Below are 24167 nucleotides of genomic sequence, written 5' to 3'. Positions count from 1 at the left end.
TCCCAGTCTTCGCTCAGTCGCCTCCAACTTGTCCAAAACGCTGCTGCCCGCCTTTTAACTAACACTAATAGACGTGAGCACATTACTCCTGTTCTTAACTCCCTTCACTGGCTCCCTGTCCCTTACAGAATTGATTTTAAACTTTTAATGTTTGTTTTTAAAGCACTTAACGGCCTGGCCCCACTGTATTTATCTGAGCTACTTTATTAGAAATGTTTGTGTTAAGTTTTGATGAAAAATTTCTCTTAAGGATGATCACTTTTGCTTATTTCTTTCTTATTCATACATGATGGAGTGTGCATTTCACTCCACTTACTTACATTCAAAACAGACTGACTGAAACATGGGTACATGCAATATAGAGTCACAGAGCATTTTTATGAGCTACCATTCTCTGCCAGAAATGTTGTCTGGGAACAACATCTTACTTAACATGGCACAAGAAATTAGGATTCATCAGATTGCCAAAGATACAAGGGATAAGGCATTGTGTGGATGGAATAACCCCAAATAGCTCAATGTTGAACTGCTGTAACACAAATAAAAAAAGTTGACAGTGGTGTGGACCGTGTCTGAGGAATATAGTTCTTGCTGTGTCCTAATTGTCCTTTACAAGGCTTTGTAAGGCTTTGCATGTGTTTTTATATTTATGCGTTCCTTTATTTCCCTTGATTTTCTAAATACCTTTTAATGAGTAGTTTAACAGGGTTTTTTGGGGGGTTATTCCGTCCACACACTGACATATTCCCTGTATCCATGACAATCTGATGAATCCGAATTTCTTATTCCATGTTAATTGTTGTTCTCAGACAGCATTACTACTAGCAGACAATGGTGGCTCATATAAAGGCCCTGTCACCGAATATTATAACAGGTAGGCTAATTACACACCTTCACAAAACTCATCAAAGAACTGACAATTCTTTAGACAAAATGGAATATTGCTGGTACACCCACTCTTTACAGTTGCCACAGAAGTTGAATCACCAAAGGCCATAGGTGCGTAGGTAGCACATGGCCAACCTAAGACCTGGGAATACCTGTGTCTCAGTCGGTCTGATTTGGATATAAGATGTTGGCTGAAAGAAGGTAGAAACTCTGAAGCCCAACCTGAAAATACCTAACGACCATCGTCAGCTACGACAAACCATCCCCCACACTGCCCACACTCAAGGACTGACACAGGTCATCTGGCACTCACTCCGCTCTCACTCCATTCACTCACTTCTCAGATCCCAGTTCAACAACTCTACCTTAAAGTTAGGACCTGTGAAATACATGAGTGCTGGTGACTTAACTACTTCAATGTCGAGGAATGTTTTGTGCCCACATCATAGACTGAAACCCCATTAAAAATGTTCAACTCTACTTAGAAAACTGTGTGTAAATGTAATGAAGTCACATTGCTTACTACAACATGCACAAGGTTATACCTAGATAATAAGGAATATACACACTTGTGTTTAGCTGGGTACTGAAACGAAAGAAAATCATTAGGAAACAACCAAAATAGATAACAAATGAATTACTTAAAATATAAATAAGTTAGATAACTTTTTACCATTAAATTAAATTAGATAACGTTTTACCATCTTCTGAACACAATTAATTGAATTTGTTTATAATCCACTTCAGATGCTATGAATAAGGTAATATGGGATTGTTGAATGTACAATCCACACATCCTGAAAGCAACCAGACCCATTTCTGCTGAGCACCAGTGTGAACTGAATACAGCTTTTATTGTGTACATTTCCCACTTAATATAAACTCTCTGACCCTGTGCCAATCCTGTACCTTTTGACAACTTTAAATTAGGTTTCAATTCATACACCAATTCCATCTATAGATGTGTATGACTATGTGATAGTGTGTAATATACAGAAGGAAAAAGAACACACATTTAGTTTTAGTTTTAACTTTTGTTGTGGACCAAAAAAAAGACAGGTATACATGAACTCCAGTAGAGCTAATAGTTTGAAAAATGTGTGTTGCAGTAGGTCAACAGTGGGTATTTTGGAGTTATTCCATCCACTATAGCTGATTTATCCCCTGTATCTCTGGAAATCTGATAAATCCTAATTTCAGAAACATTTCTACTGGCACACCATGGTTGACCATATAAAGGCTGACACAATATTATACTGATCACAAGGCATCACACACCTTTACAAAACTCATCAAAGACTTGACAGGGTGGATTATTGCTGGGACACCCACTCTTTACAGTTGCCACAGAAGTCCATAGGTGTGTAGCACATGGCCAACCTAGGACTGGGGAATTCCACTGTCTGTTAGTCTGATTTGGATATAAGATCTTGGCTGAGGGATGCTAGTCTTTTCCAGGTTGCCCTTCAGAGTTGCTAACGACCATCGTCAGCTACAAGAAACCATCCCCCACACTGCCGACAGTCAAGGACTGACACAAGTCGTCTGGCACAGATTTAAAGCCCTCACTCACTTCACTCACTTCTCAGCCAGTTCCACATTTAGAGTGGAGAGTGGAGGTAGAGTTAAGCCTACCACACACATAAAGATAATCGGGCTGATTTTGCCCCGATCTTCCCCCTTCCGACCAAAGACAAAAATCGGCCGATTATCCTAAAGTTTTAAGATTATTTTATGAGATTCTCTTGTAGTGTGTGGTGTGTTAAGAGTCAAAATTCTCACAACAATCGCCTCAGAAAACGTTCGGCGCTGAATTGATAATCGTAAATATTAAACATGTTCAATATTTACAAATCAAAAGTCATCTTGCATGTGGAAAGCTGGTGTTGTGCTGAGAAGTGCCAAGCTCTGCATGCTGCTTGCAGCAAGCCACTTCTCGACACAACACCGGTAATCCCACAGAGAGCCACGGTGCAGCCCTGGCATTACATGAGGTTCACACAGACATTCACGCATACACGGGAGATTTCCTGATAGCCGATAGCAAAGACGGTAGCGATCATAGCCAGCAACAGCCAGCAATAGAGCAGCCATGTTTAAATGATCATGTGACCGCCGCTCACAGCCGCTTTACTGCTCGGCCTCCGAAGCCACAGACACACACAGATGGTATCGTTGTAAAGGCTGAAGTGTCCCGCTTTCATTTTAAAAAATTACATCGCTCTCATTGTCCATTCCGGAAATAGACCCAAAAGAGTAGCTACAACAATACTGATCTCTTTCTGAGTTTTCTGACCGGAGGGTCACGACTCTGAAAAATCTTAATGTGTGTGGTGTGTTGTGTTTGGAATATCACAGCACACCACACACAATACGATCAAAACTGTTCAATCACAGATTTTTTATCTTCACGTGTGGGGTCTTTCACAGATAAAAAATTGGTTGAAATTTAGAGAATCTTTATGTGTGTACCAGGATTTAGGATCTGTGAAATACATGAGTGTTGATGACTTCACTACTTCAATGTAGAGGAATGCTTTTGTGTCCACATCATGGACTGAAGTCTATGGGTGGGAATTGAGAACCGGTTCCTCTTCAGAACTGGTTCCCACGTGATCATTTCCTTGGGATTGTGTGTGTGCCTGCTTAATGATTCCGCTTATCGATTTTGCTTTTTTTCCTTTGCAAATGTGCATGTTTCTAACCCAAACAACACATGCCGTGTTCAGGTCAGAACGAAGGCAAACACGGCGTCGAGACAGAAGCGCTCTAAAGTGTCGGGGTAGATGTGATGTGACAAAAATATTCAGATTTATAAAACACTGCAAGTAAAGTGCCTACAAGGCACATACATAATGTAGATAGTAAGGAATATACACACTTGTTGTTGTGTTTAGCTGGGTACTAAAACATCAAAAAATCATTAGGAAGCAACCCAAATGTGTAACAAATTAATCACTGAATCAGATTGCCATTCTACTATTTGTTTTCAAAATAAATTTGATTAGAATTAGATTTATTGTGTACCTCTCACTTAACTCATTGAGTGCCATTGACGTACATACTGTATACGTCAAACGCAGTTTTCTGCGGCTGGTAAATGGGGACGCTGTCGCCCACACTGTGAGTAATTTTGGGGTTTCTGGGATGTGTAGAACGAATGAGACTGTAGATCAGAGCAAGAAGTGAAATAGAAGGAGAAGACGAGTGCGATCGCTACACAGAGATAAAAAAAAAGTTGGAAAAAGTTTCTATTTCTAGAGAAAAACGACGGGCAGAGCCTGGAACAAGTGTAACGTGGAGCTGTGATGAAACATTTCTCTTACGGATTATCACTTTTGCTTATTTCTTTCTTATTCATACATGATGGAGTGTGTATGTCACTCCATGCTAACTAAGTGGGCACTTAGTGGGTATCATTATGCACCAACCAAGAGTGGACCCCTGTCATTCCATATAAACCAAGTGTGGACCTTTTTTTTCTGCAATGTAAAACAATAAGTAAAATGCATCCCTATTAATATAGATTTAGAATGCAAGTACATTAAAATTGATTGAAACCATGTGCTGTTAAAAAGTAGAAGAGTGACAATAGGTGGCCACCACAGAGCTTCATCTATATGGGACATTAGGTGACTACAGAATAACACTTTGTGGCTCTGGGCCATCAGACCATGTTGAATCCTGAGTTTAGTTATTTAAAGTAGTTTTCCCATGACAACAATGCAGTCAAGGAGTATGAAACTTCATTAAGTCAAAAAATTGACAGACTGTAGAAAGGTGTGTTGCAGTGGTATATTACTTAGTGAGGTTAATCCATCCTCTAGAAGAATTATCCCTTGTATCTCAGACAAACTGATGACCCCCCAGCGCCTCCTTTATTTTCCCATACATGTTTTATTGTTGAGCCATAAATGTCAATAACTGAAATATTCCCTTAAGTATCTTGATAGGTTGCCATTGAGTTTTCACAGTACATTCCATGTTTTAAAAAAACTACAATGACAACTTCACCAGTGCTACTTTAGTTTAAATATGTGTGTTTGCATGTGTTTGTGTGTGTGTGTGTTGTGTGTATTAATAGTTACAAATGTTTGTATTAAATTTAGATTAAAAATGTATCTTAAAACTTAGCAATTTATCTCATTTCTGCTTATCCACCCATGCTGGAGTGTGTGTGTCACCCCGTACCAACCAACAGTGGACCTCTGTCATTCCATATAAACCAAGTGTGGACCTTTTTCTGTAATGTAAAACAGTAAATAAAATACATCCTACATAAATACAGATTCATGATGCAAGTACATTAAAATGACCTAAAACCCTTAGTTTTAATTCAAATATTTTTTCCTATAACAAAAATGCAGTCAAGGAGTATAAAACTCTTGTAGGGGAAAAATTAATAGACTGTAGAAATGTGTGTTGCAGTAGTACACCCTACATTTAAAAATAATGAAAACATTATTGGTGCTACTTTATTAGAAATGTTTGTGATAAGTTTTGATGAAAAAAAAATATCTTAAGAATGATCACTTTTGCTTATTTCTATCATATTCATACATGATGGAGTGTGTATGTCACTCCATGCTAACTAAGTGGGAACCTGTGTCATTATGTACCAGCCAACAGTGGACCCCTGTCATTCCATATGAACCAAGTGTGGACCTTTTTTCTGCGATGCGAAACAATAAATAAAATGCATCCCTATTTCCTATTAATTGGTTGAAACCAAATGTCTAGAGCATTTTGACTATTTAAAATTGAGATGATAGTAGATCCCCTCTTGGACTGCTAAGAATGACAGAGGCAACGCATTTATGGATGAGTAAAGACGGACGAGCAAATTATCTTTGTTAAGAAAAAAGAATTAATCTATATTAAAGCCGGTTTAAAGTAAATGTTGTTGCTTATACTGCAGAACTTGATATTAGTGCATGCAGTCATGTTACTTCTGAACTGCATGCAATTCAATAAAAAATATTCATTCTCAAATGTGGCCATGATTATATATTTATATACAATTTGTACTACAGAGACTTTAAAATAAGTAATGATAACTCTAAAGTTATATTATCCATTTTTGAAAGAAACTGAGAAAGTCATTGTTGTGAACAAGGACTCATTAGGTGAATGAATGGGTCGTTAGGTGAATGAATGGGTGCAGACAGCTCCACTGCAGTATGTGGAGGTCCACTCTTTGATAGGTAAATGTCGCTCAGAGATCCAAGTCCCCTCTTGGCAATTTCTTTAAAAATGATTAAAAGTCACATTTTCAGTAATATTATGGTAAAAGACCTTAAAAGTCAATTTTATATTCCATGTTTGTTTTTTCAAAATAAGTGTAAACATAAGACCCCTCTTGGCAGCTTGGCCCGACAGGTCCCCTGTTCCCCCTATTGGTGTGTATGTGTGTGTGTGTGTGTGTGTGTGTGTGTGTGTGTGTGTGTGTGTGTGTGTGTGTGTGTGTGTGTGTGTGTGTGTGTGTGTGTGTGTGTGTGTGTGTGTGTGTGTGTGTGTGTGTGTGTGTGTGTGTGTGTGTGTGTGTGTATGTACTGTATGAGTGAGCAAGCTAGTGACTGAGTGAGGGAGAGTGAGAATGCAGCAGCATCTCTAAGTAGTGCTTCTCTTATCCCCATCAAGGTCATACAGCCAGCTGTGAATGACAATCACTGACCATGAAAGGACTCCTGGGACCTGACCAGGCCTGGATGTGTGTGTGTGTGTATGTGTGTGTGTGTGTGTGTGTGTGTTTGCGTGAAAGGGAGAGTGTGAGCGAGCAAAAGCAGTAAAGGGAAAGGCAACTTTTTTTGCTACATTTTTTGGGGGGTTAACGATGGTCTGATTGTGCCTGTGAATGCGAGTGGAACCCTCAATGGTCAAGTGTGTGTGTGTGTCTGCAATGCATGTGCATGTAGTGTGTGTGTGTGTGAGTGTGTGAGCATGCAAGCCTTTGACCGGTTCTCTGCCTGACTGTCTTGCCGCTGCAGCCTGCTGCTAATGAGAGACGGGGTGAAAGAACGGCCTGGTGAAAAGGTAGACAGTGAGAAACTGACTGAGTCCTCAGCACAGGATCATGGGAGAGCAATGGTGCTAATTAACCGGCTTTGATTGGTTAGCCAGGCCTCCGCTAATCATTATCTCATTACCAGCATCTCTTGGGCACTTCAAACCCGGTAAAGCTGTTTTTTATTGCTTCTCCTTGTTGTTTTTTTAAGGGTCTCTCATCAAAATGGATTTCACATCTGTTTACCGCGTCTGGGGTCCAGACATGAATTACAATGTGCGTCAGAGGGTTTTAACTCACCATGGGCAAACATCCGCCACAAACATGATTTAACATGCTGAGTGAGACTGAGTGAGAGAAAAAAGGCAGGAACTTTCTGGTCTTCCTAAGACAATTAAGAGAATCAATTAGACTAAATGACGAGGCCCGCAGGCTGCCTGCTTTCTAATCTTGCAACATCTCACATCACAACTCACCTCCTGCTTGGGAGTTTAGATTTTTATACTTAATGGCTGCTTTTTGTGAGAGGAGAGGTAATGAAATACATAAATAAGGGAAGAGATTCAAAGATAAAGGAAGAAGAAGACGAGGCCTGTGATACTTAACACACACCAGGTAGAGGGCAACAAGGCAGACGAAGAAGCCAGACTGACAGGCAGAGGAAATCAGGGCACATCACCGTGCTGAAACAATGGAACAAAGCTGCCTGACATGTCAATTCTCTTTACTATATTAGCTGGGGCTACAACCAAACCAGGCCCCCATTCCCTCCTCTCTCTCTCCAGCAGCACTTTATTGGAGCTGTCATGTCAAGTCAGACATGTTGTGTTGTTGATTTGTGAGCTGGACCCTGAGGTAAGGAAGGATAAACACAGGTTGAATAACTGACAACTCCGGCGCAGCACCTAAAGTTAGGACGGCTTTAAAGAACGCGTTTGAAGTGAAGAAGTGTTTCATGCTGATACAGCTGAGATTTTCATTTGTTATTTATTGAGGCTGAGCGTGTGTTTTGTTTGTTGTTGTTTGTACTTCTGTTTGTGTGAATTGGCAAACTTGAGTTAGTGGCTTTTTGAATTAGTACAAAGTGATTAAATATGTGGGACCAGTACTGTGTCAGACCGTATTTATACTTATGAAATATAATGTCTGCTTTTCCTGTAAGGGCTCGGTTGTATGATTATCCAACCATACAGAAGCTGCTTGGCAGACCACTGCTGAGCAGTCCATCACAGGGTTAACACACACATACACACACACACACTTACAGGAACAAATTAACATACTTAGAGGCAACTGAGACGTATGATCTAACCTGCATTTAATTTGCACGTTCACCAGAATAGACCCACTGAGACATGAGAACATGAACACATTGGACAGAAAGGTCTTTGCAGGCTATGAGGCCTGGAACCCAGCATCTCTGCACAACAAAGGAAAACAGCACAGATGCACACTGCAGAAAATCCAAACGGAGTTATTACTTTTCTCCTTCTAACCTGAAGGATAATTGAATAATCAGAGCTTCTTCTTTTTTTTTTCAACTTTAACCATTCGACTTTGTAACAATTTATCTGCCTAATATTTTTGTATTAAGGCTGCATCAGCTTGCAGGGTGGAAGTCTGGTCCTAAAGATACTTGGTAAAGATGTTACGCCCATACTCTAAACACAGTACATGAACAAACAAAAAACATATTCTTCAAACAAAGAGGGACTGACAGCTGTCCGTCAGCCCATCAGGCTTTGGTCATCACATGTCATTGGCCTGCCACAGGATTTAATAAGATTTCTAGTTTTCTTGACATTAGGAGAATTGCAATTTGAAACATCCATGAGCAGCTGACAGTTTGTCATTAGAAAAGTAAACAGGTGACAGAGAAGACTGACACAAAATATTAATATAATTCACATCACCTAGAATCTTTACAGGCAACGTAATTAGGAACTATATGTATAGGGAGTTCCATTACATTATATTTTATCTTTAAAACGTGTGACCATTTTCATAATGATTGGCCAACTGCAAAATAATTTTACAATATTTTAAACGTTAATCCTACATAGTGCAGCTGAGTCATTGCCTACGTTTTCCTATATGACCTCTTACTAGACAACACTGCCTGTTTTAGTGTGTGTTCGCAGTGTATCTTGAAGATGGCTCTGCTGTAAAAAGCTCAATAAAGTTTGTGCCACCACTGTTTCCTGAAGTAGCCTCTTTAATGAGGATGTCTCCTGCCTGCGTGTGCAGTGCATCAAAAATGAAAGTAATAAAGTAGCCTGCTGGACTTAAATGGATAGTTGGATGTTTGGCCGCCCAAGCTGTGACAAGAGGCTGGCACGGCTCTGGGCTGGGAGGTGGGTTTGGTGCAGTCGCCACAAGGCACATGATGCACACTGTCACAGATCATAAACCGATCATTACATAAGAGCGACAAGAAAAAGACAAACGGATGTTTTGAGTGTCACAAGAAGACTGAAGTATCCCCTTGTATTCTCAGAATTTTACTCAGTAAAATTTGGAAAGTCTCTCTGAGCTCTAATAGTCCATTATTTGTGCCACATAGCCAACACCCGTCTCCCATCTGGCCCCACCAGAGAAGAAGGCACTTGCTCTGAGGCCTAATAACTTCTTTGGCAGACAGAGGGTGATCAGCTTTCATTGGATTGAATTGGAGGCCATCTTTGAAAATGGCATCCAAGTCCCTGATTGCATCCATGGTATAGACAGGCTGGCAGGGAAATGTGCAAGTCAATGGTGAAACACTCACAAGGACAAATGATTTTTCATTGAGCATGGGTAGCCCATTGTTCTGCCCAAATGGAAACTACAGCTGACTTAGTGCAAGAAATATTCAAGCAAATCTTTGGAAATACACATTTAAACTACTTAAATGATGAATTTAACTTCCTGAATACTTGAAGAGTCTAAAGATGGTCCTATCAGCTGCAACTGGAGCAGGATGCACTAAGAGTAACATTTAAGCATATCAATTTCATTGCATGCTCCAGCTGCTGTATGAGTTGTTGTGAGCTGTTTATGGGCCCCCAAGGGAGGGCAGGGGAGAGACCTCTGTATCAAAACAATTCCACAGCTAGCAGGAGGTGTGACATAAAAAACAAGGTTCTTACCCTTCCCCTGTGAGTCCTGCTGACAGCCAAACTACCCTCACACCTCCAGCACACACACGCACGCACTTACACATTCTGTAAATGTGCATGCACACACACAGGCATACCGTATGTGTCAAAGCGCAGCCCATGCAATCTCACCTCTCCCCGTCTCCCTACTGCTTATCTCCCAGAGAGAAGGACGGAGCATAAAAAATGAATGGCTGCCATATGGAAGAGGTAGGTTGTGTAAGAAGAGGAAAGCTATTGGTGTGGAAAATCAATTTCACCAAGTTGCCGACATATACCTTCTATTGGGTAAAATAGCCCACATTAGCCTGTCTTCTCATGCAAAGCTGGGTGTGTAGGTAGGTAGGGGAGATGGATGGAGGGATACAGGGAAGAAAGCAGGATGGATAGAATTTGCCAATAAAAAGTGGAGAGAAAGAAATGAAAGAAAAAAATGAAAGAAATTATGAAAAGAGAGGGACAGTGAAGCAACGGCAATGGAGGAAGAGAGAGGAAAAATGTTCATGTCATATACTGTACGGACTTTGCTTCCAATTTGTCACATGAATGTGTTAAAGTACCGCATTGGCTGTACCCATTAGCTGACACTTTGGCTCAAGTCAGGGCAGATCTGTAGTATACTATAGAGACCATTTATGTCCCCTATGGACCAAACTTATCTGCTGACTCTCTGCTCTCTCCCTGCAGGTCACAGAGGCAGAAATCCGTACAGCCCCCAGTGGATTAGCGTTGTCCCCCAAAAAATGTCACCTTGTGGTCCGAAACGCGCACACCAGCTCATCCACCAACATCACCAATACTAGTATCTTCAGGCACTCCGCTTTCTACACGGGGACCACACTGAGTACAGTGCAGGTATGAGCTATGGTCGTGCACTCCAGGGTACAATTATCTATTATGCGCAGAGCTCAGTAAGGGATATCTTTTTATGTTAGCCTCTGCGGGAGTGGAGATATGTGGTTGATCTCTTAGTGCCCGGTCTTATCTAGAACAAAGCTGCTAGACACACATAGATACATCAAAGCTTTGTAACATGGGGAGAGACAAATGTAGCCTTACACGGGGTCAAGAATGTATGGCTCATGTTGGGTTGGTGTGGAACGTGTAGTTCACAGTCAGGTGACACAGATTTCACACCATCAAAAATTGAAAAAGCAGATTTCCTTTTGAGAGAATATGAATGGAACAGTTAGAGGACTTCCGCGCTTTATGTAATGATACAAAATTCATCACCTGTCACATAAATAATAAGCTGTGCCACATCATCTTTGGCCTTTTTACACAGGGGTCGAGCAAGACAAGTAAAACATTTCATCAGCGATAAAACTATGAATAAATTCTTGAGGTAGAACGCTTTGGGGAATATTATGTCACGTGTATACCCGATTTTGAAAACCTTGATAATGTGGCAAAACATTCAATCCTGAGATTCACACTGTTGCAGCAGTGAGAGCAGTAATATGTCACGGTATTAAATGTCCACTGGGAGTCCTACTGCCAGCAGCACTGAGGAGACTAAGGATTAAATTGGATGTCAAACAGAGATGCTATAGACAAGCCTATTTTTTTCCTAGACAAACTTATAATAAGTTCAAATGAGAAAAAGATGTCCCGTCTCCAATGGGAACGTTAGTTTCTTATACCATTACTGTAAGTAATCTCAAATATTTGATCTCTAACCACTTCAGAGACTGTAAATGAAAATGTTCAGTTCAACCTGAATCTGTTTGCCAGATGAGATGAGAAACAGATCTACTAAATAGGGTAAAATATAGATAACAGAAAATGGACTAAAATAAAAAAAGCTTTTCTTTTTTTTTTTCCTCAGGAGCGAGTAAACACCCAGACTTCATGAAAGCCAAGCAGCTGATGCCTCAGCCTCAGGTGCTTTCAGTCATTTCCAATCTGCTTCCTTAAGTTGAATTTTGATGTTCAAACTGAGAAGAAAATGTACACCAGTGTTCATAATTATATTTGGCATACAGGCATCAGGTGCCTTGCATTCATCCAGTCTTAGTCATTTTAAAATGTTTGAATTCTGTTGTGTCTTTAGACGCACCACTCTCACCTACAGTGCTTGCCTTTCCTGCCAGTAGAACAACCTGCTCCTCAACTCCAGGTACCTGTTTAGCTGTTCACCATTCACTCATTAGCAAGTGAGCACTGCATACTGGTCTGTTTCCACTTCTGCTCTGCCAGATTGTCTTAGCTTGAGCTTTGGCTTAGCCTTCGCTTTCCAGCACTCTGTTCTTCGCCTGCCTGTTTTGATCCTGAACGTGTTTTGAACCTTGACTGAGTTCTTTCAGATTTTGCCTTCGACCCAACCCTTTGTAGTTTGTTTGCCTGCTTGGATTTATCTATGCTGTTTTTTTTGTTGTTATTTTTTGAAGTATAAACTCCTCCTTTTCCTGAGCCGTGCTCTTGGGTCCCTTTTGTGAGAACCATGACAATAGGATGTGACCAGTGCCTTGTTTCTCAATGATAACTGCTCTTAGATGTAAAGAGTCTTCTGGTGTGATTCCAGGAGCTTGAATTTATCATTATTTGCATTTTTTTAAAAATGGCACATTCAGCTTTTCTGGTAAAGCTGCTTTTCCTTCGACATGGCTACCTGTAACTAGACTCATTAAAATGCTAATTATGTGCAGTACTTAGAGAGTTGGATGAAATAATTAGCAGTTCAAATAGTAATGTGTTTACAATACCAACAATTAATATTAGTGCATATTTCACATATATCATTTGCATAATGAAACTTTTTTTTCTCTTAGGAGAGAATATCTGCAGTATTAGTTCTACTTTTATAAAACATGAAAATCATACATTGACACATTAGTTAGAGCCAGTCTCTATGTTCAGTGCTGTTTCATGAAGTACTTGCCCTCAAGCGAAAGATATCTAACCTCAGATTTACAAATGATGAGTCGTATGATATGCTCTTTGAACAGGCGTGGGGAGACCTTAATAGTATTCATCACACGACCCTTTGTCCAGTGAACTTGCCAAACCAAACTATCACAGAAACTAAATTAGTACCCAATTGAAAACTAAAAAAACTGTTTTGCTCTGGTTGTACCCTTTTGTTAAGTGGGTAATAATGTCACCTTTCGCTGTTGATTAGAGGAGTCTCACAATAATAAAGGTCCTTTTATTTTTGAGAGACATATACAATCTTTTAATCCTTTGGTAAATGTAAACTCCCAGCTGTATGAAGGTTTTAATACTGTCTTGTTCTGGATGTTCTCATAAAAAAAAAAAATGAACTAGAACTCCAGCTAGCATCCAACATAGTTTTGTATGAAAATACAAAACATGCTTTTGAACAGTACAAAAAACGAATAAAATAAATAAATAAATGAGTCCATGTATTTGTTCTCTGAATAGAAACACCATTCATTGAATAAATCAAAACCAAATCAATGCAAGCAGTTTATTTGCCACCAATAAAACACCCACCACTTGTCCTTGCATTAAGCAGCCAGTAATAGAAGCTTTCATATTCTTTACTCATCAGTAGTCAAACAACGCTTAAATGTCCAGGAGGCAAAAAAAAAAAAAACTTGAATATCTGGTGTGCTTTTTTTTTTTTTTTTTAAGAAATTGAGTGCTGTCTTTTTTAGAACTCAGAACATCAATAAACAAACTACTTGTCAGACTTAGATAAAGAATGAAATATTATCCATATTGATTAATACTTGGCCACTGAGTATCTATAAAGCAACAATAATTGGTTTGTCATGTTGGAGCCTTTCTTTGCACTTGGTTCAAATTAGATGATATTACACAGGAATAGTTCAGTTCAAAACCCATCAGAGGTGAGAATAAACAGGATGGTAAATGACTCCAGGCACTGCCCTTTTCGTAATTTTGTTTTCCTTCCAACAGGAGCAAAGTAAATAGACTCTGCTTAAGACCCTCTGACTGAGTGACATAAGTAATAAATGGGTACATTTTAATGGAGTCTGACAGAAACTCAGCCTGTGCTGCTGGTGAGCAAACTCTCTCTTTTTACACGAGTAAAAGGGGCCAAGCAATTCTGATGGCAGTTTCCCTCAATTTTCTATATTGGTCTGACATTAGGTAAACACATAAATTCCTCTTATCTCTGCAATATATGGTTTGTCTATGAAACAGTCAATAGAAATATACTCTAAATCAATGAAATGAAAATAAATCAGCATGAGCCAAGAACCTCCTAAAGCATGAGGTTCCATCACAGGGGTTGACAATCACTTTAGGGACCTGTTTAAATGTTGTCGGTGATTTGATGTGCATTCACAATCAGAGTCAGTTCCCAAGCCCAAGTATGCAATAAAGCATATTGCTACCCATCGTTATTTTTCTGAATACACTGTCCTTGTAGCTGCAGATTAGGGAGAAGACCAAGCTCTTCTTTTTGGGGTGATAAAAGACCACTATGACAATACACAATAAAGACTTCAAAAATAAAAATAGACCATAAAAATAACATTTTCCTAAGCTTTAAATAGTGCACATATTGAATATTTGGTTCCGTACCTTAGACATGTTTCTCTCCTGGGTGAGCATTTCAAACACAAAACCCAACTCCATTGTGTGTGTGTTTTTTTTTCCTTTTTGTTATAAATACAGCCTAGTTCCACTGTTAGGTTTGGGAAATGAAGCCCACCCTCAGTGCATGGTGGGACAGTGTGTTTCTTACCCTGCCAATGAGCCTGGGGAAAGGAGCTCTCTGGTTCTCTGTTACAATCATCGGAGGGACTAGCAGGGATCTCTTAGATCTGTGGGTCAGCGTCTGGCCAAGTCCCAGGATATTCTACAACAGAGAAGAGAAAGCACATTGTTAAATTTTGAAATAACAGTCCTTCATATTTTAATGTTGTGCCCAGCTACATTGTGAAGCATGTGCTGATGTCTCTTGATGTAAAAGCAACACCACCTTGTTCCCAATGGCCCTAAACCCCCACCAATGGCACATATTACACACATTGCAAGCAGTCATGGTTGTATTTGAAAAAGAAAAAGAAAAAGACAACCTCCTCTTGGAGTGATTCCCAAATTTGGTGGCAGTGTGGTACTATATATTAAGGTATGCAAATACGCTGAGCACCTGCATCTGTCAGACAGGCCCATATGCTTACCTGTTTGTGGAGAGGAGAGGAGGGAATAAGAGTGGAGGAGATTCTCTGGGCTACCATGAAATGACTGTATCAATTGCTTTTACTGCAATTTAATTCACTTTCTTTTAATCGTTCCATAGCCCATATGTTCAATAAGTACGAAAGAGACCAGTAGAAAAAGCAAAGCAATAAAGCAAGTGCAACAAAGATGAAGAGAAATGATGAAAAATGAAGAAATTAGAGGTGACAAGGTTTTGGTGGAGCAATTGCATTGTTCACGCAGAATGAGCCAGTCTGAAATGTTATTTTTGCTCTTGAGAACACAACAGCATAATGTCATTCCATCATCCGCCCTCTTTGCTGTTGTTAACAAATATGTGGTTGTTAGTTACTGTACTGTATAACAGAGACTTGGATGCTAACATGAAGGTGATGATCTACAGGAAAGGACACCCTGTTGACTGTCTTCACACATGACACAAGCTGAGACGAGACCCCACACACAGACACATTTACACTGCATATATTTACCCACATTGATCTTGTGACTGAATCATAAAGAAAAAGGAGAAACTCATACTTTCTATTTTCAATTCTTTCCATGTGTTTGCAACCAGTCAGAAAACTGCTATGTAGATCAATAAGTTAGATCAATAATTTAATTTCAATATCCATGTATTTTGAAGCATAATCTATCAGTCAATTGGAATTAACATTGGCTTTCCCTGCTAATGTTTTCTTCTCATCAAACCTACAGCCATGGTTTCTGGGCTTGTGTCAAGTCTTGTCTTGCTCAACTAGCAACCAAAGCATAGAACAACCAAGCAAACGTGTTGCTAACTTCAGTTTGCAGGTTTGTTAGTGAACCAACTTTCTTCACTGCTCAGCTTCTTCAGACCTAACTCTAACAAATATCATCTCTATTCGTTCATCTGTAAATGAGGTCTTTACCTTGGGTTACCATGGTTAACAACACCCGTCTATAATACTGTATGAATTTGTTTGCTATGACTCCCCTGCCAGCTGCTGTCAATCTTTCACACACACAATGACATGCCCCCCGTGTAAAAGAAAATGTGATTTCTTATGTTTACCTAAAGGCTGTTTCCTTCCATGACAATAAAAACATCTATCTCTACAACCATACTGTTGAAAAACAAGCAAGTCGTGTTTTTACAGTTTTTTTTTAAACACATCTCCACAGCTGACTGTCCGTGTAATGGCAGTCATTGCTAAATAATGTTTAGCAAAATGACAGAACAATGACAGTGAAGGAAACAACACAGCAACAAGCCCAGCCATTGAGCCCTGGATAAAGTGACAACACAGTCTCAATATGAAAGGGAAATGCCAACCTGAGGTTTTTGTGGCTTCATTTGCAATGCAAATAGTCCCTTTTGTCCTTCATCTTTTACAGCCTACTGTGCAACTCTTTATTGACAATGCGCAGTGCACAGTGTGTATGCAGGGGGCTGTTTCCATGTTTACTGTTCACGCTGCTGTTCTTGGCTGACAGGGACTCTGGCACCACTCTCACCCCTGACAGAATGACGGAGAGAGGACAGGTAAGAGGGAAAAACTGAGCCATTTGTTTACAGCACAGTGCCGACACTCAGACAGAGAGGGCAATGCTGCTGCCGCCATCCGGCAAACACTCCACTAAACCGCCTCACCTCTCCACCCTTCCCAGCTACAATGGTCAGAGAGAACACAATTAAAAGAGCAATCATAAAAAACAACCCGACCAGAACAAACCAAAGACACACTGAGTGGTCTCTGAAATGGCCACTCTTATCAAACCCACTGGGGGATGACCTTCAAAATGTCAAAGACAGAAATCTAAAACCAGGCCTGAAATGGTTAAACACAACATTGCACAGAACAGTTTGAGCCTATATGACCTATTTTGTGTCTAAAGAGCACAGTCAGTGGTGTGTGAGTACACTGTAGGATTTGTGACCAGTTCACGAGCGAGTCGATGGACTTTGAAGCATGGCGTGTTAAAACCCGGCCTGAGTCTGAAGCCCAGGGATGAGCACATCAATCCCATCATGCACAGGTCTCAGCTGTGTGTGATATTTGTAAGGGAGGGGAAGAATGGCTGGGGGGCAAGCAGGCATGATAAGGCGTTTTCAGTGGCTGGATATAGGGAGTGGTAGCAGGGGGTAGGGCTCAGATAGATCATGCTGTCAAATCTGCGTCTTCTCTGAGCTGACATACAGTGGATATGGAGAGGGAGCAATGGCGATTTAAAACCCAGCAGCTGCAGAGTGTGATGCACTGATGTTTAGCGGTACACAGACGCTAGTCGTGCCACCGCAGGGCAACCGCTTTCTTCCCTTTCACCTACAGTACCTGTCCACGTGCAATTTTGGAGCCCCCCTTGTTCTTTCCTCTCACTTAGCAATAACTTTTCTTCTCACTTCCTGCCTTTCCAGTGTGCATGTGTGATGAATAGTGTTCTTAGAGCTTGGTGACACCGTAAGAGAAGGAAGCCATGAATCTTTAATGTGTCCTGTTCATAAATTACTGCCGCACCATCAACCCTGATCCAACCTTGATACATTTTCTTCTCTTTCCGTCTCTGTCTCTCAAATGATCATTAGGATATTTCAGCGTTATGACCTGAATCTTGAGCCTTGTTAAGAAGATTTTAATACTTGGTAACAAAGAGGAGGGATGCCCCGGTGCACATGTGTACAGTGTTTACATGTACATGCATGCACTGTCCGTGTGCGTGTGTGAGTGTGGTTACATGGGGGGGGGGGGGGTAAAAATAGAGCCTTTATCATTGTCATCTGAGTGCAGAGTTACTGTGGCAGCAAAGTCACGTCCTTGTCCATTCTGCCATTTTCACTCTCAATGCTATATTGAGAAGTGTCATTACTCATTTGTGACAATGTGTTGGAGACCTGGTGAGAAATGGATAATATCAAGGCCAGCTATTCAATGTGGAGTATATTCTTTGATATGCAGCCAGGGCAGACCATCAGTCAGCTCTCCTAACACACAGTTAAGTCCTTTTATGTCGGTGTCAGCAGATTGTAGACTCAGTTGACAGTTTGTTAGGTACACTTAGCTAAAACTAATACAGTCTAATACAGAAGTCGTGCAATACATCCTACTTTTCTGACAGCTACTGCCGGAAATGTTTAATTCAACCATATGTTTATTTGCAATTTGTGGTGTTGTTGAACTAAATTGTTTCATATGGAAGGGTGTTTCCATTCATTTGTTAACCCAATTTATAGAAATGATAGGAGGCTAAACAACAGAAACACCTCTATAAGAGATGCAATACAATTCAAGAGCACCACAAACTACAGCATTATCATACATTACATTAACACCCATCGGCTGAACTATTTAATTTCATTAAAACCCAATCATTACGACTGTTACTGTACAGTATGAAGGTTGTGTGTTGTGAATAAGGCCTAAATAGCTTCAGGTGTTCCAAAATAAACACTCACTTCATAGCATCCCTGTATGCGGGTGCTGACGGCCCAACACTCACAGTGTTAAAGCACAATCAACAAAACATAAACACTTTTCAACTTAGTGAAGCAGAATACAGTGAGACACTTTTGGATATGATGCTTATTTCAAATGTTTAATTAGCCTCATTGTTTAATATTGTGCTGGCACTGCTATGTCTGTGGTGTGGCTTCAAAACAAAGGCTTTATTAAATGAAATCATTAACAAAAAATAATTTTAGATTTAAATTCAACCTACTTGTACAAATGACAACACTGACAACAACAACTAAAGGCTAACTCAGTTCACTTGTTTCCATTTAACTTCAACTTCAATATTATGGACTTGTTTGTGTAAAAGTAGAAGCGACACACACACACACACACACACACACACACACACACACACACACCACAACACAACACAACACAACGCAACGACCAAGTAAGAACAGTGCACACGTGACATACAGCCGAGTACTCATTCACCCGAAATAGTGGTTAGTGACGCTAGAAAAGAGACACATAATAAAAACAGAATACAATATCTAGTTGAATAATAATAATATAATAAAAGAGTAGTCTGCAATGAGTACATTAACCACACATACAATAAGTCTGACAAACCTTGACATGGCTCTTTTAGTTCTGATGAGTGGTTCTTGTTTCAGTGTGGTTATTTTACTGCTCATGATATGATCTTACTTAGTGGATGTAAGGTAGAGGCCAAACCAGGCTGTAATATTGAAGGTTATAAGAAAAATGTAATGTAAAACAAATGAAAATGAATACTGTATGTGTAATGACATGTTAAAGGAATACCTCATGGTCAGATACACTACAGCAATGGTTACAACCATTAGTGAGGAATTAAACATGAAACAATATGAATGTCTTAAGTGCTTGTGTGTTTGAACTGGAGAGAACACACTTTATCAACTCTCGCTGCAGTACAGAAGCTTTTAATCCATATTTATGAAGCTTAATTTTTCAACCAACAGAATGTGATTATCAAAACACCTTCTCAGTTTATTCTCCTTGAAACCCATTTCTAAAATAATGTCTTTGTTATCCTCTGCTGACCTGAAAAAGTCATCCATGTGCTGAGCTGTGTTTCCCTTGACTTCCGTCACAGTCAGAATTCCCTCTCATCTTCAGCTGCCACAGCACCCAGGAGGTATAAGCTTTAAACTAAATCTGAGAGACCTGAGCATCATTTTCCTAATTTAATTTTAGCTTCTGTACTTCGCTTGTCACCTTATTTTAGGATTTACTCCAAAGTTTTCACAGCATTATATCCCTGACCTTTTAGACCGTTTCCTTCCTGATCACCCAAAGCTAGGCTCCAAAGTTGAAATGAAAACTATATTAATACTGAAATTCATTTTTATGCCACTGAAACTGCATTTAAATCACTCCTGAAAACATTATTTTAGTAATTTGTTTATACCTAATTTGTCCTACTCCTGGCGAGGGACTTGAAGTTAAATTAAATCAGATCAAATGTAATCAGCTTCTTGTTTCACACCGGTGTACTCAATCTCTTATATTAAGACAAATACAATCTAAAGGAAATTTGGCTCTTTGCATTCATACATATAAATGGTGAATTACTGGGAAACTCATAATGAAATATAACTGATGGGATTTGAAAATTATAGTTTGTTGATCTGAAAAATCTTCTTCAATTTCCTCCAATTGATTAAGTGTGGACTTCATGTCTAACCTTTCTAAAATCGATGATCAAAACAGCATTAGGTAGAAGGTCTCATCAAAATGCAGCTCAGGTGAAGCTTTTATCAAAATTGTCTTTGCCAATAACCACCTACACCATTCATGTTGTGATTCCTCTTTTGGGTATTTCAACTAATGTGAAACAAAGCATATTTACAATCAGAGCAGCTTTTTTTTTTAGAGACATCCATAATTTGAAGGTGAAGGGTTGTTTTGTTGCTTCTATAGAGTAACATGATGTTAAGCCTCTGGTTTCCTCTCCAGTGCCAACCCCCTCATATAACAGAAGAAAAAATGTGTAACTTAGCAGAAGCATTTCAGCGAAAGATGGAGGGTGAGGGGGAACTAATGTAAAGGAGACGGACAATAGACAAAGGCGGTAAACAGAATTAATAAATGACAGTCGCAGAACAAGCTAAGGAGAGATAGCGTGAGTGGGATGCAGACAGAGAGAGGAAGATTATTTGTGTTGTGTTGTATAATGTGAGCTGTTGTGCTGTGGTTGCAAGATGTCACATCTTAGTCATCCCGAGAAAGCCTTACTGAACATTGGAAGCTTGGTTAGAAAAATCTATTTGCCATTGCAGGATGAGGATTTTGCTCAGGATGCAATATTACATTTCATTCAGTGCGTAAAAATGGATGAAACATAACAAAAGCAAAATAAATAGGCTTTTGGACTCAGATTATTTTGCCTCTTATCGCTTGTTACATTTGAATGGTGCCTGTTTATGCCCCCTGAAGGAAAGAAAATGTTCTGCATAACTGCTGTTCTGCATAACACAACCAAAACAACACGAAATAATACACACACACACAAAAGTCCATATCTTGGAGCATGCATTTGTTAAATTGAAATGCATTCTTCCATTAATTCACATATTGATCGGTTGCAAAAAAAGGGGGAATAAATTACTCTTTGAATTCAGACTTATGCTCATAATAGGAAATCATTCATCAGCTGCTCTTTCCCTCCAGGCCTGCGTTACAGCAAACTAACAGCTCTCACCAAGGAATTAAAAACTGATTCTCTCCACCTTCCTTCACAGCACTTATCAATTATCACCAGCCAATATTTTCTGCCACAATACCATTTGTTATACCAATAAATTCACCATGGATTGTTTCCGCTCTGAGTTAGAGGGGGAACAAAAGGAGGTTTGGGCAAATACAAAATCTCACTGACAGGAGCATAACAAAGAGATTTCATTACAAAAAAATACTGTTTTGAAAAGAAACCTACTCTATGGTACAATAATTGAAAAAATGAGGAAAGGCATCAGTGCAGCTTGACTACCATGAGCACTACATCAGATTGGAGATTTAAAGTTCATCCCGTCAGTGCAGTCAGTGTTGTCAAACCCCTGGCTTATTGAAACAAGCTTTTAAATATGCCATGAGTTAGTTACAGATTCTTTAGAAGCTGCTGCTGCTCTGAACACGTGTTTGATGGGCCACTTGAGAGGCACGGGGTGGGGGAGTGTGGGGCTACTACAGGATATGGACAGAGAAAGGAACAATGGATTTTCTGATGATACGAGTCCCAGAGCTTGAGAAGCTTCTGCAGATTAATTGATAGTGAAATAATGAGAGCTTTTAAACACCCCGAGGACTCTCCCTTTCTCATATGCTTCTATTAGCTTCAGGATGTCTTCGTCTCTGCCCCGATCCTCAAACAATCTTTATTCATCTCTGGTTCTCTACCTACCTTTTGACTGCAACTGTGTCTGCTCTGCAATTACCAGTTTTTCTACTTTGAGGCAGACAGTGATATTAAAACATTTGTCCACAGGAAAGACAAAATAGTTCATCCAAAATGTCAAGCTTACAGCCAGAGGAAATCAAGGAAGGGTAATGGTGAGAACAAGAGTGAATTATGAAAAAAATAAAATAAAATGTTTAAACTATTAATGGCTTTTGTTGTCCTGAGGGAAGATAGCGCTCCACCCCTCAGTTCCAGCCAAACACAACCAGTGTCTAACTGTGTTTTTGTAGATTTTTGTTATCTATCCTTGGCAATAATGTAACTGGATGTTGTTTTCTGATCATCTGTCTAGTCTGGGGTTTTTTCCTGCATCAGACTTAATTTCACCATGTTCCCAAATGTCAACAATCCCTTCAGTCAATACAGTGTCATCATAACCTAACTGACCAGAGGCAAAAAAAAAAAAAAATGAAAGAAAGAAAGACCCAAGCTGTAACAAACAACCTTGAGGGAGTGACAATATTTCAAAAACCTTGATTATTGGTCCAATATTATGGATCAATCACAAGAGAAATACAAAGACAACTCTGATTCAGCTGTTAATTAATGCACTGAAAAAAACAATAGTAATCCTGAGAGCTTAATGAACTGCAAACACACACAAATACACAAATGTGCTGCAAATTCAGAAAACATCTTCATCACCTTATCAATCCCAACAGTTCCAAGACACACTGAGCAGTAATGAACCTGGTCTTGATCATGTTGTTCAATGCAATGTTGGGACCTTTGAGGTTAACAGCACTGGAGAAAAAAAAGTCAGTCCCGCAGGATCATCTTCTTTTTTTCTGTTATTTTTTGCCCTATTACACTAGTTGTGGATGTGTGTAAGTTTGGCTCTAAGGGCAACCATAGAAATGCCATGTGAAAGGAGTTGACAAACAAATGCATCCCATGGAAAGCAAACACATACACACATACACATATCTATGCAGAGGACAGGCCATACATTAGCTTCTTCCCCCATGACTTGCCAAAAGCTAATTCACTTATATTTTCAGCGACTTGCCAGGGTAACAGCTATGGACTACCTAACCAAATAATAAATGATGGTGAGAGGCATAAACAAATTAGAGGCAGCCTCGATGAAGCTTGGAGCTGGAGGAATGGTAGCAGCAGGACACTGAGCACTGCAGCAGGAAGACAGATGATCTCAGGGAGGGGAAGGGAACCCCAACTGAACCTGCAGTCCCTGGAAACTTTTCCTAATTGACTTAGTGTATTTGGACTAAACAAAGGTATACAGAGGATATGAATGAGGGACCATGGTGTTTATTCAGGTGCCCAGAGTTGTGTGAGGCAGTCAATTTTCTGGCTCCTGAAATACATTTCTGTTGATAACACAAACAAAAGGACACATTTGCAGAGAAGCAAAGCAGGCTTAATGACCAAATTCTCATCCTCCCTAAAGGAACTGGTCAGAGTAATAATTCATACACCAAAGCCTGCTGCTACAGCTGTTAATGTTAAAGTATTTCCTTTTCTCTTCCCTTTTATGTGACTTCATGCATAAATAATGATCAAAAAAACACGAGTAGAGGGAGACATACACATTTGGGCATTCGACTAAGTTTAAATGGCTCCAGTTTATTCTTATAATCAAGAAAGAGCTGCACCAGACTGACTCACAACATGTGTAAAGCACATGTGAAACCCAGAGTGGAGCCAGAAACACAGGCCTTTCTACCTCTCTAGGACACTCCCAAAGCTTTAGCACCTTTACAAGAACTACAGATTTTTAAGCGTCAGTAAACGGGATCACTAATCGAGGCTGTCTATCATCGAACATTAAGTCTGTCTTCAGTCTGCAGACAGATTTAGTGCCGGGCTGAGTTGTTGCTGCCATCTGCAACAGTGCTAGAGATTGACGCATCTCTGGTGATGGCCACGATATACTCATAGGTTTGGCAGAGCAGAGCAGCAGCTGTTCTCCTGGCCTCCCCCAGCCGCTTTCACAAGTTCCTTCTCACTAAATCAAAGCCCTTTCTTTTTACTTGTAATGTGGGATCTCTTGGTGGATGCAACATCAATCACCTTCTCTGTGCTCTTCTTCCATATGTCAT

General features: G+C 39.9%; 1 protein-coding gene across 1 annotated transcript in view; it reads right to left on the bottom strand.

Moving 5' to 3' along the window:
• Positions 1 to 24167, bottom strand: part of cdh13 (cadherin 13, H-cadherin (heart)) — a 306474-nt gene that overhangs the window by 199602 nt on the left and 82705 nt on the right. Inside the window, exon 4 of the mRNA XM_083974351.1 lies at positions 14711 to 14824. Within this exon, the coding sequence (XP_083830477.1) occupies positions 14711 to 14824 (114 nt within the window). The remainder of the gene's footprint in view (positions 1 to 14710; positions 14825 to 24167) is intronic.

This window comes from Trachurus trachurus, assembly GCF_905171665.1.
Source record: "Trachurus trachurus genome assembly, chromosome: 6".
NCBI classification, from domain to species: Eukaryota; Metazoa; Chordata; class Actinopteri; order Carangiformes; family Carangidae; genus Trachurus; species Trachurus trachurus.
Note: the sequence above shows the minus strand (reverse complement) of the source record. Positions and strands in the feature narration are given on the sequence as shown.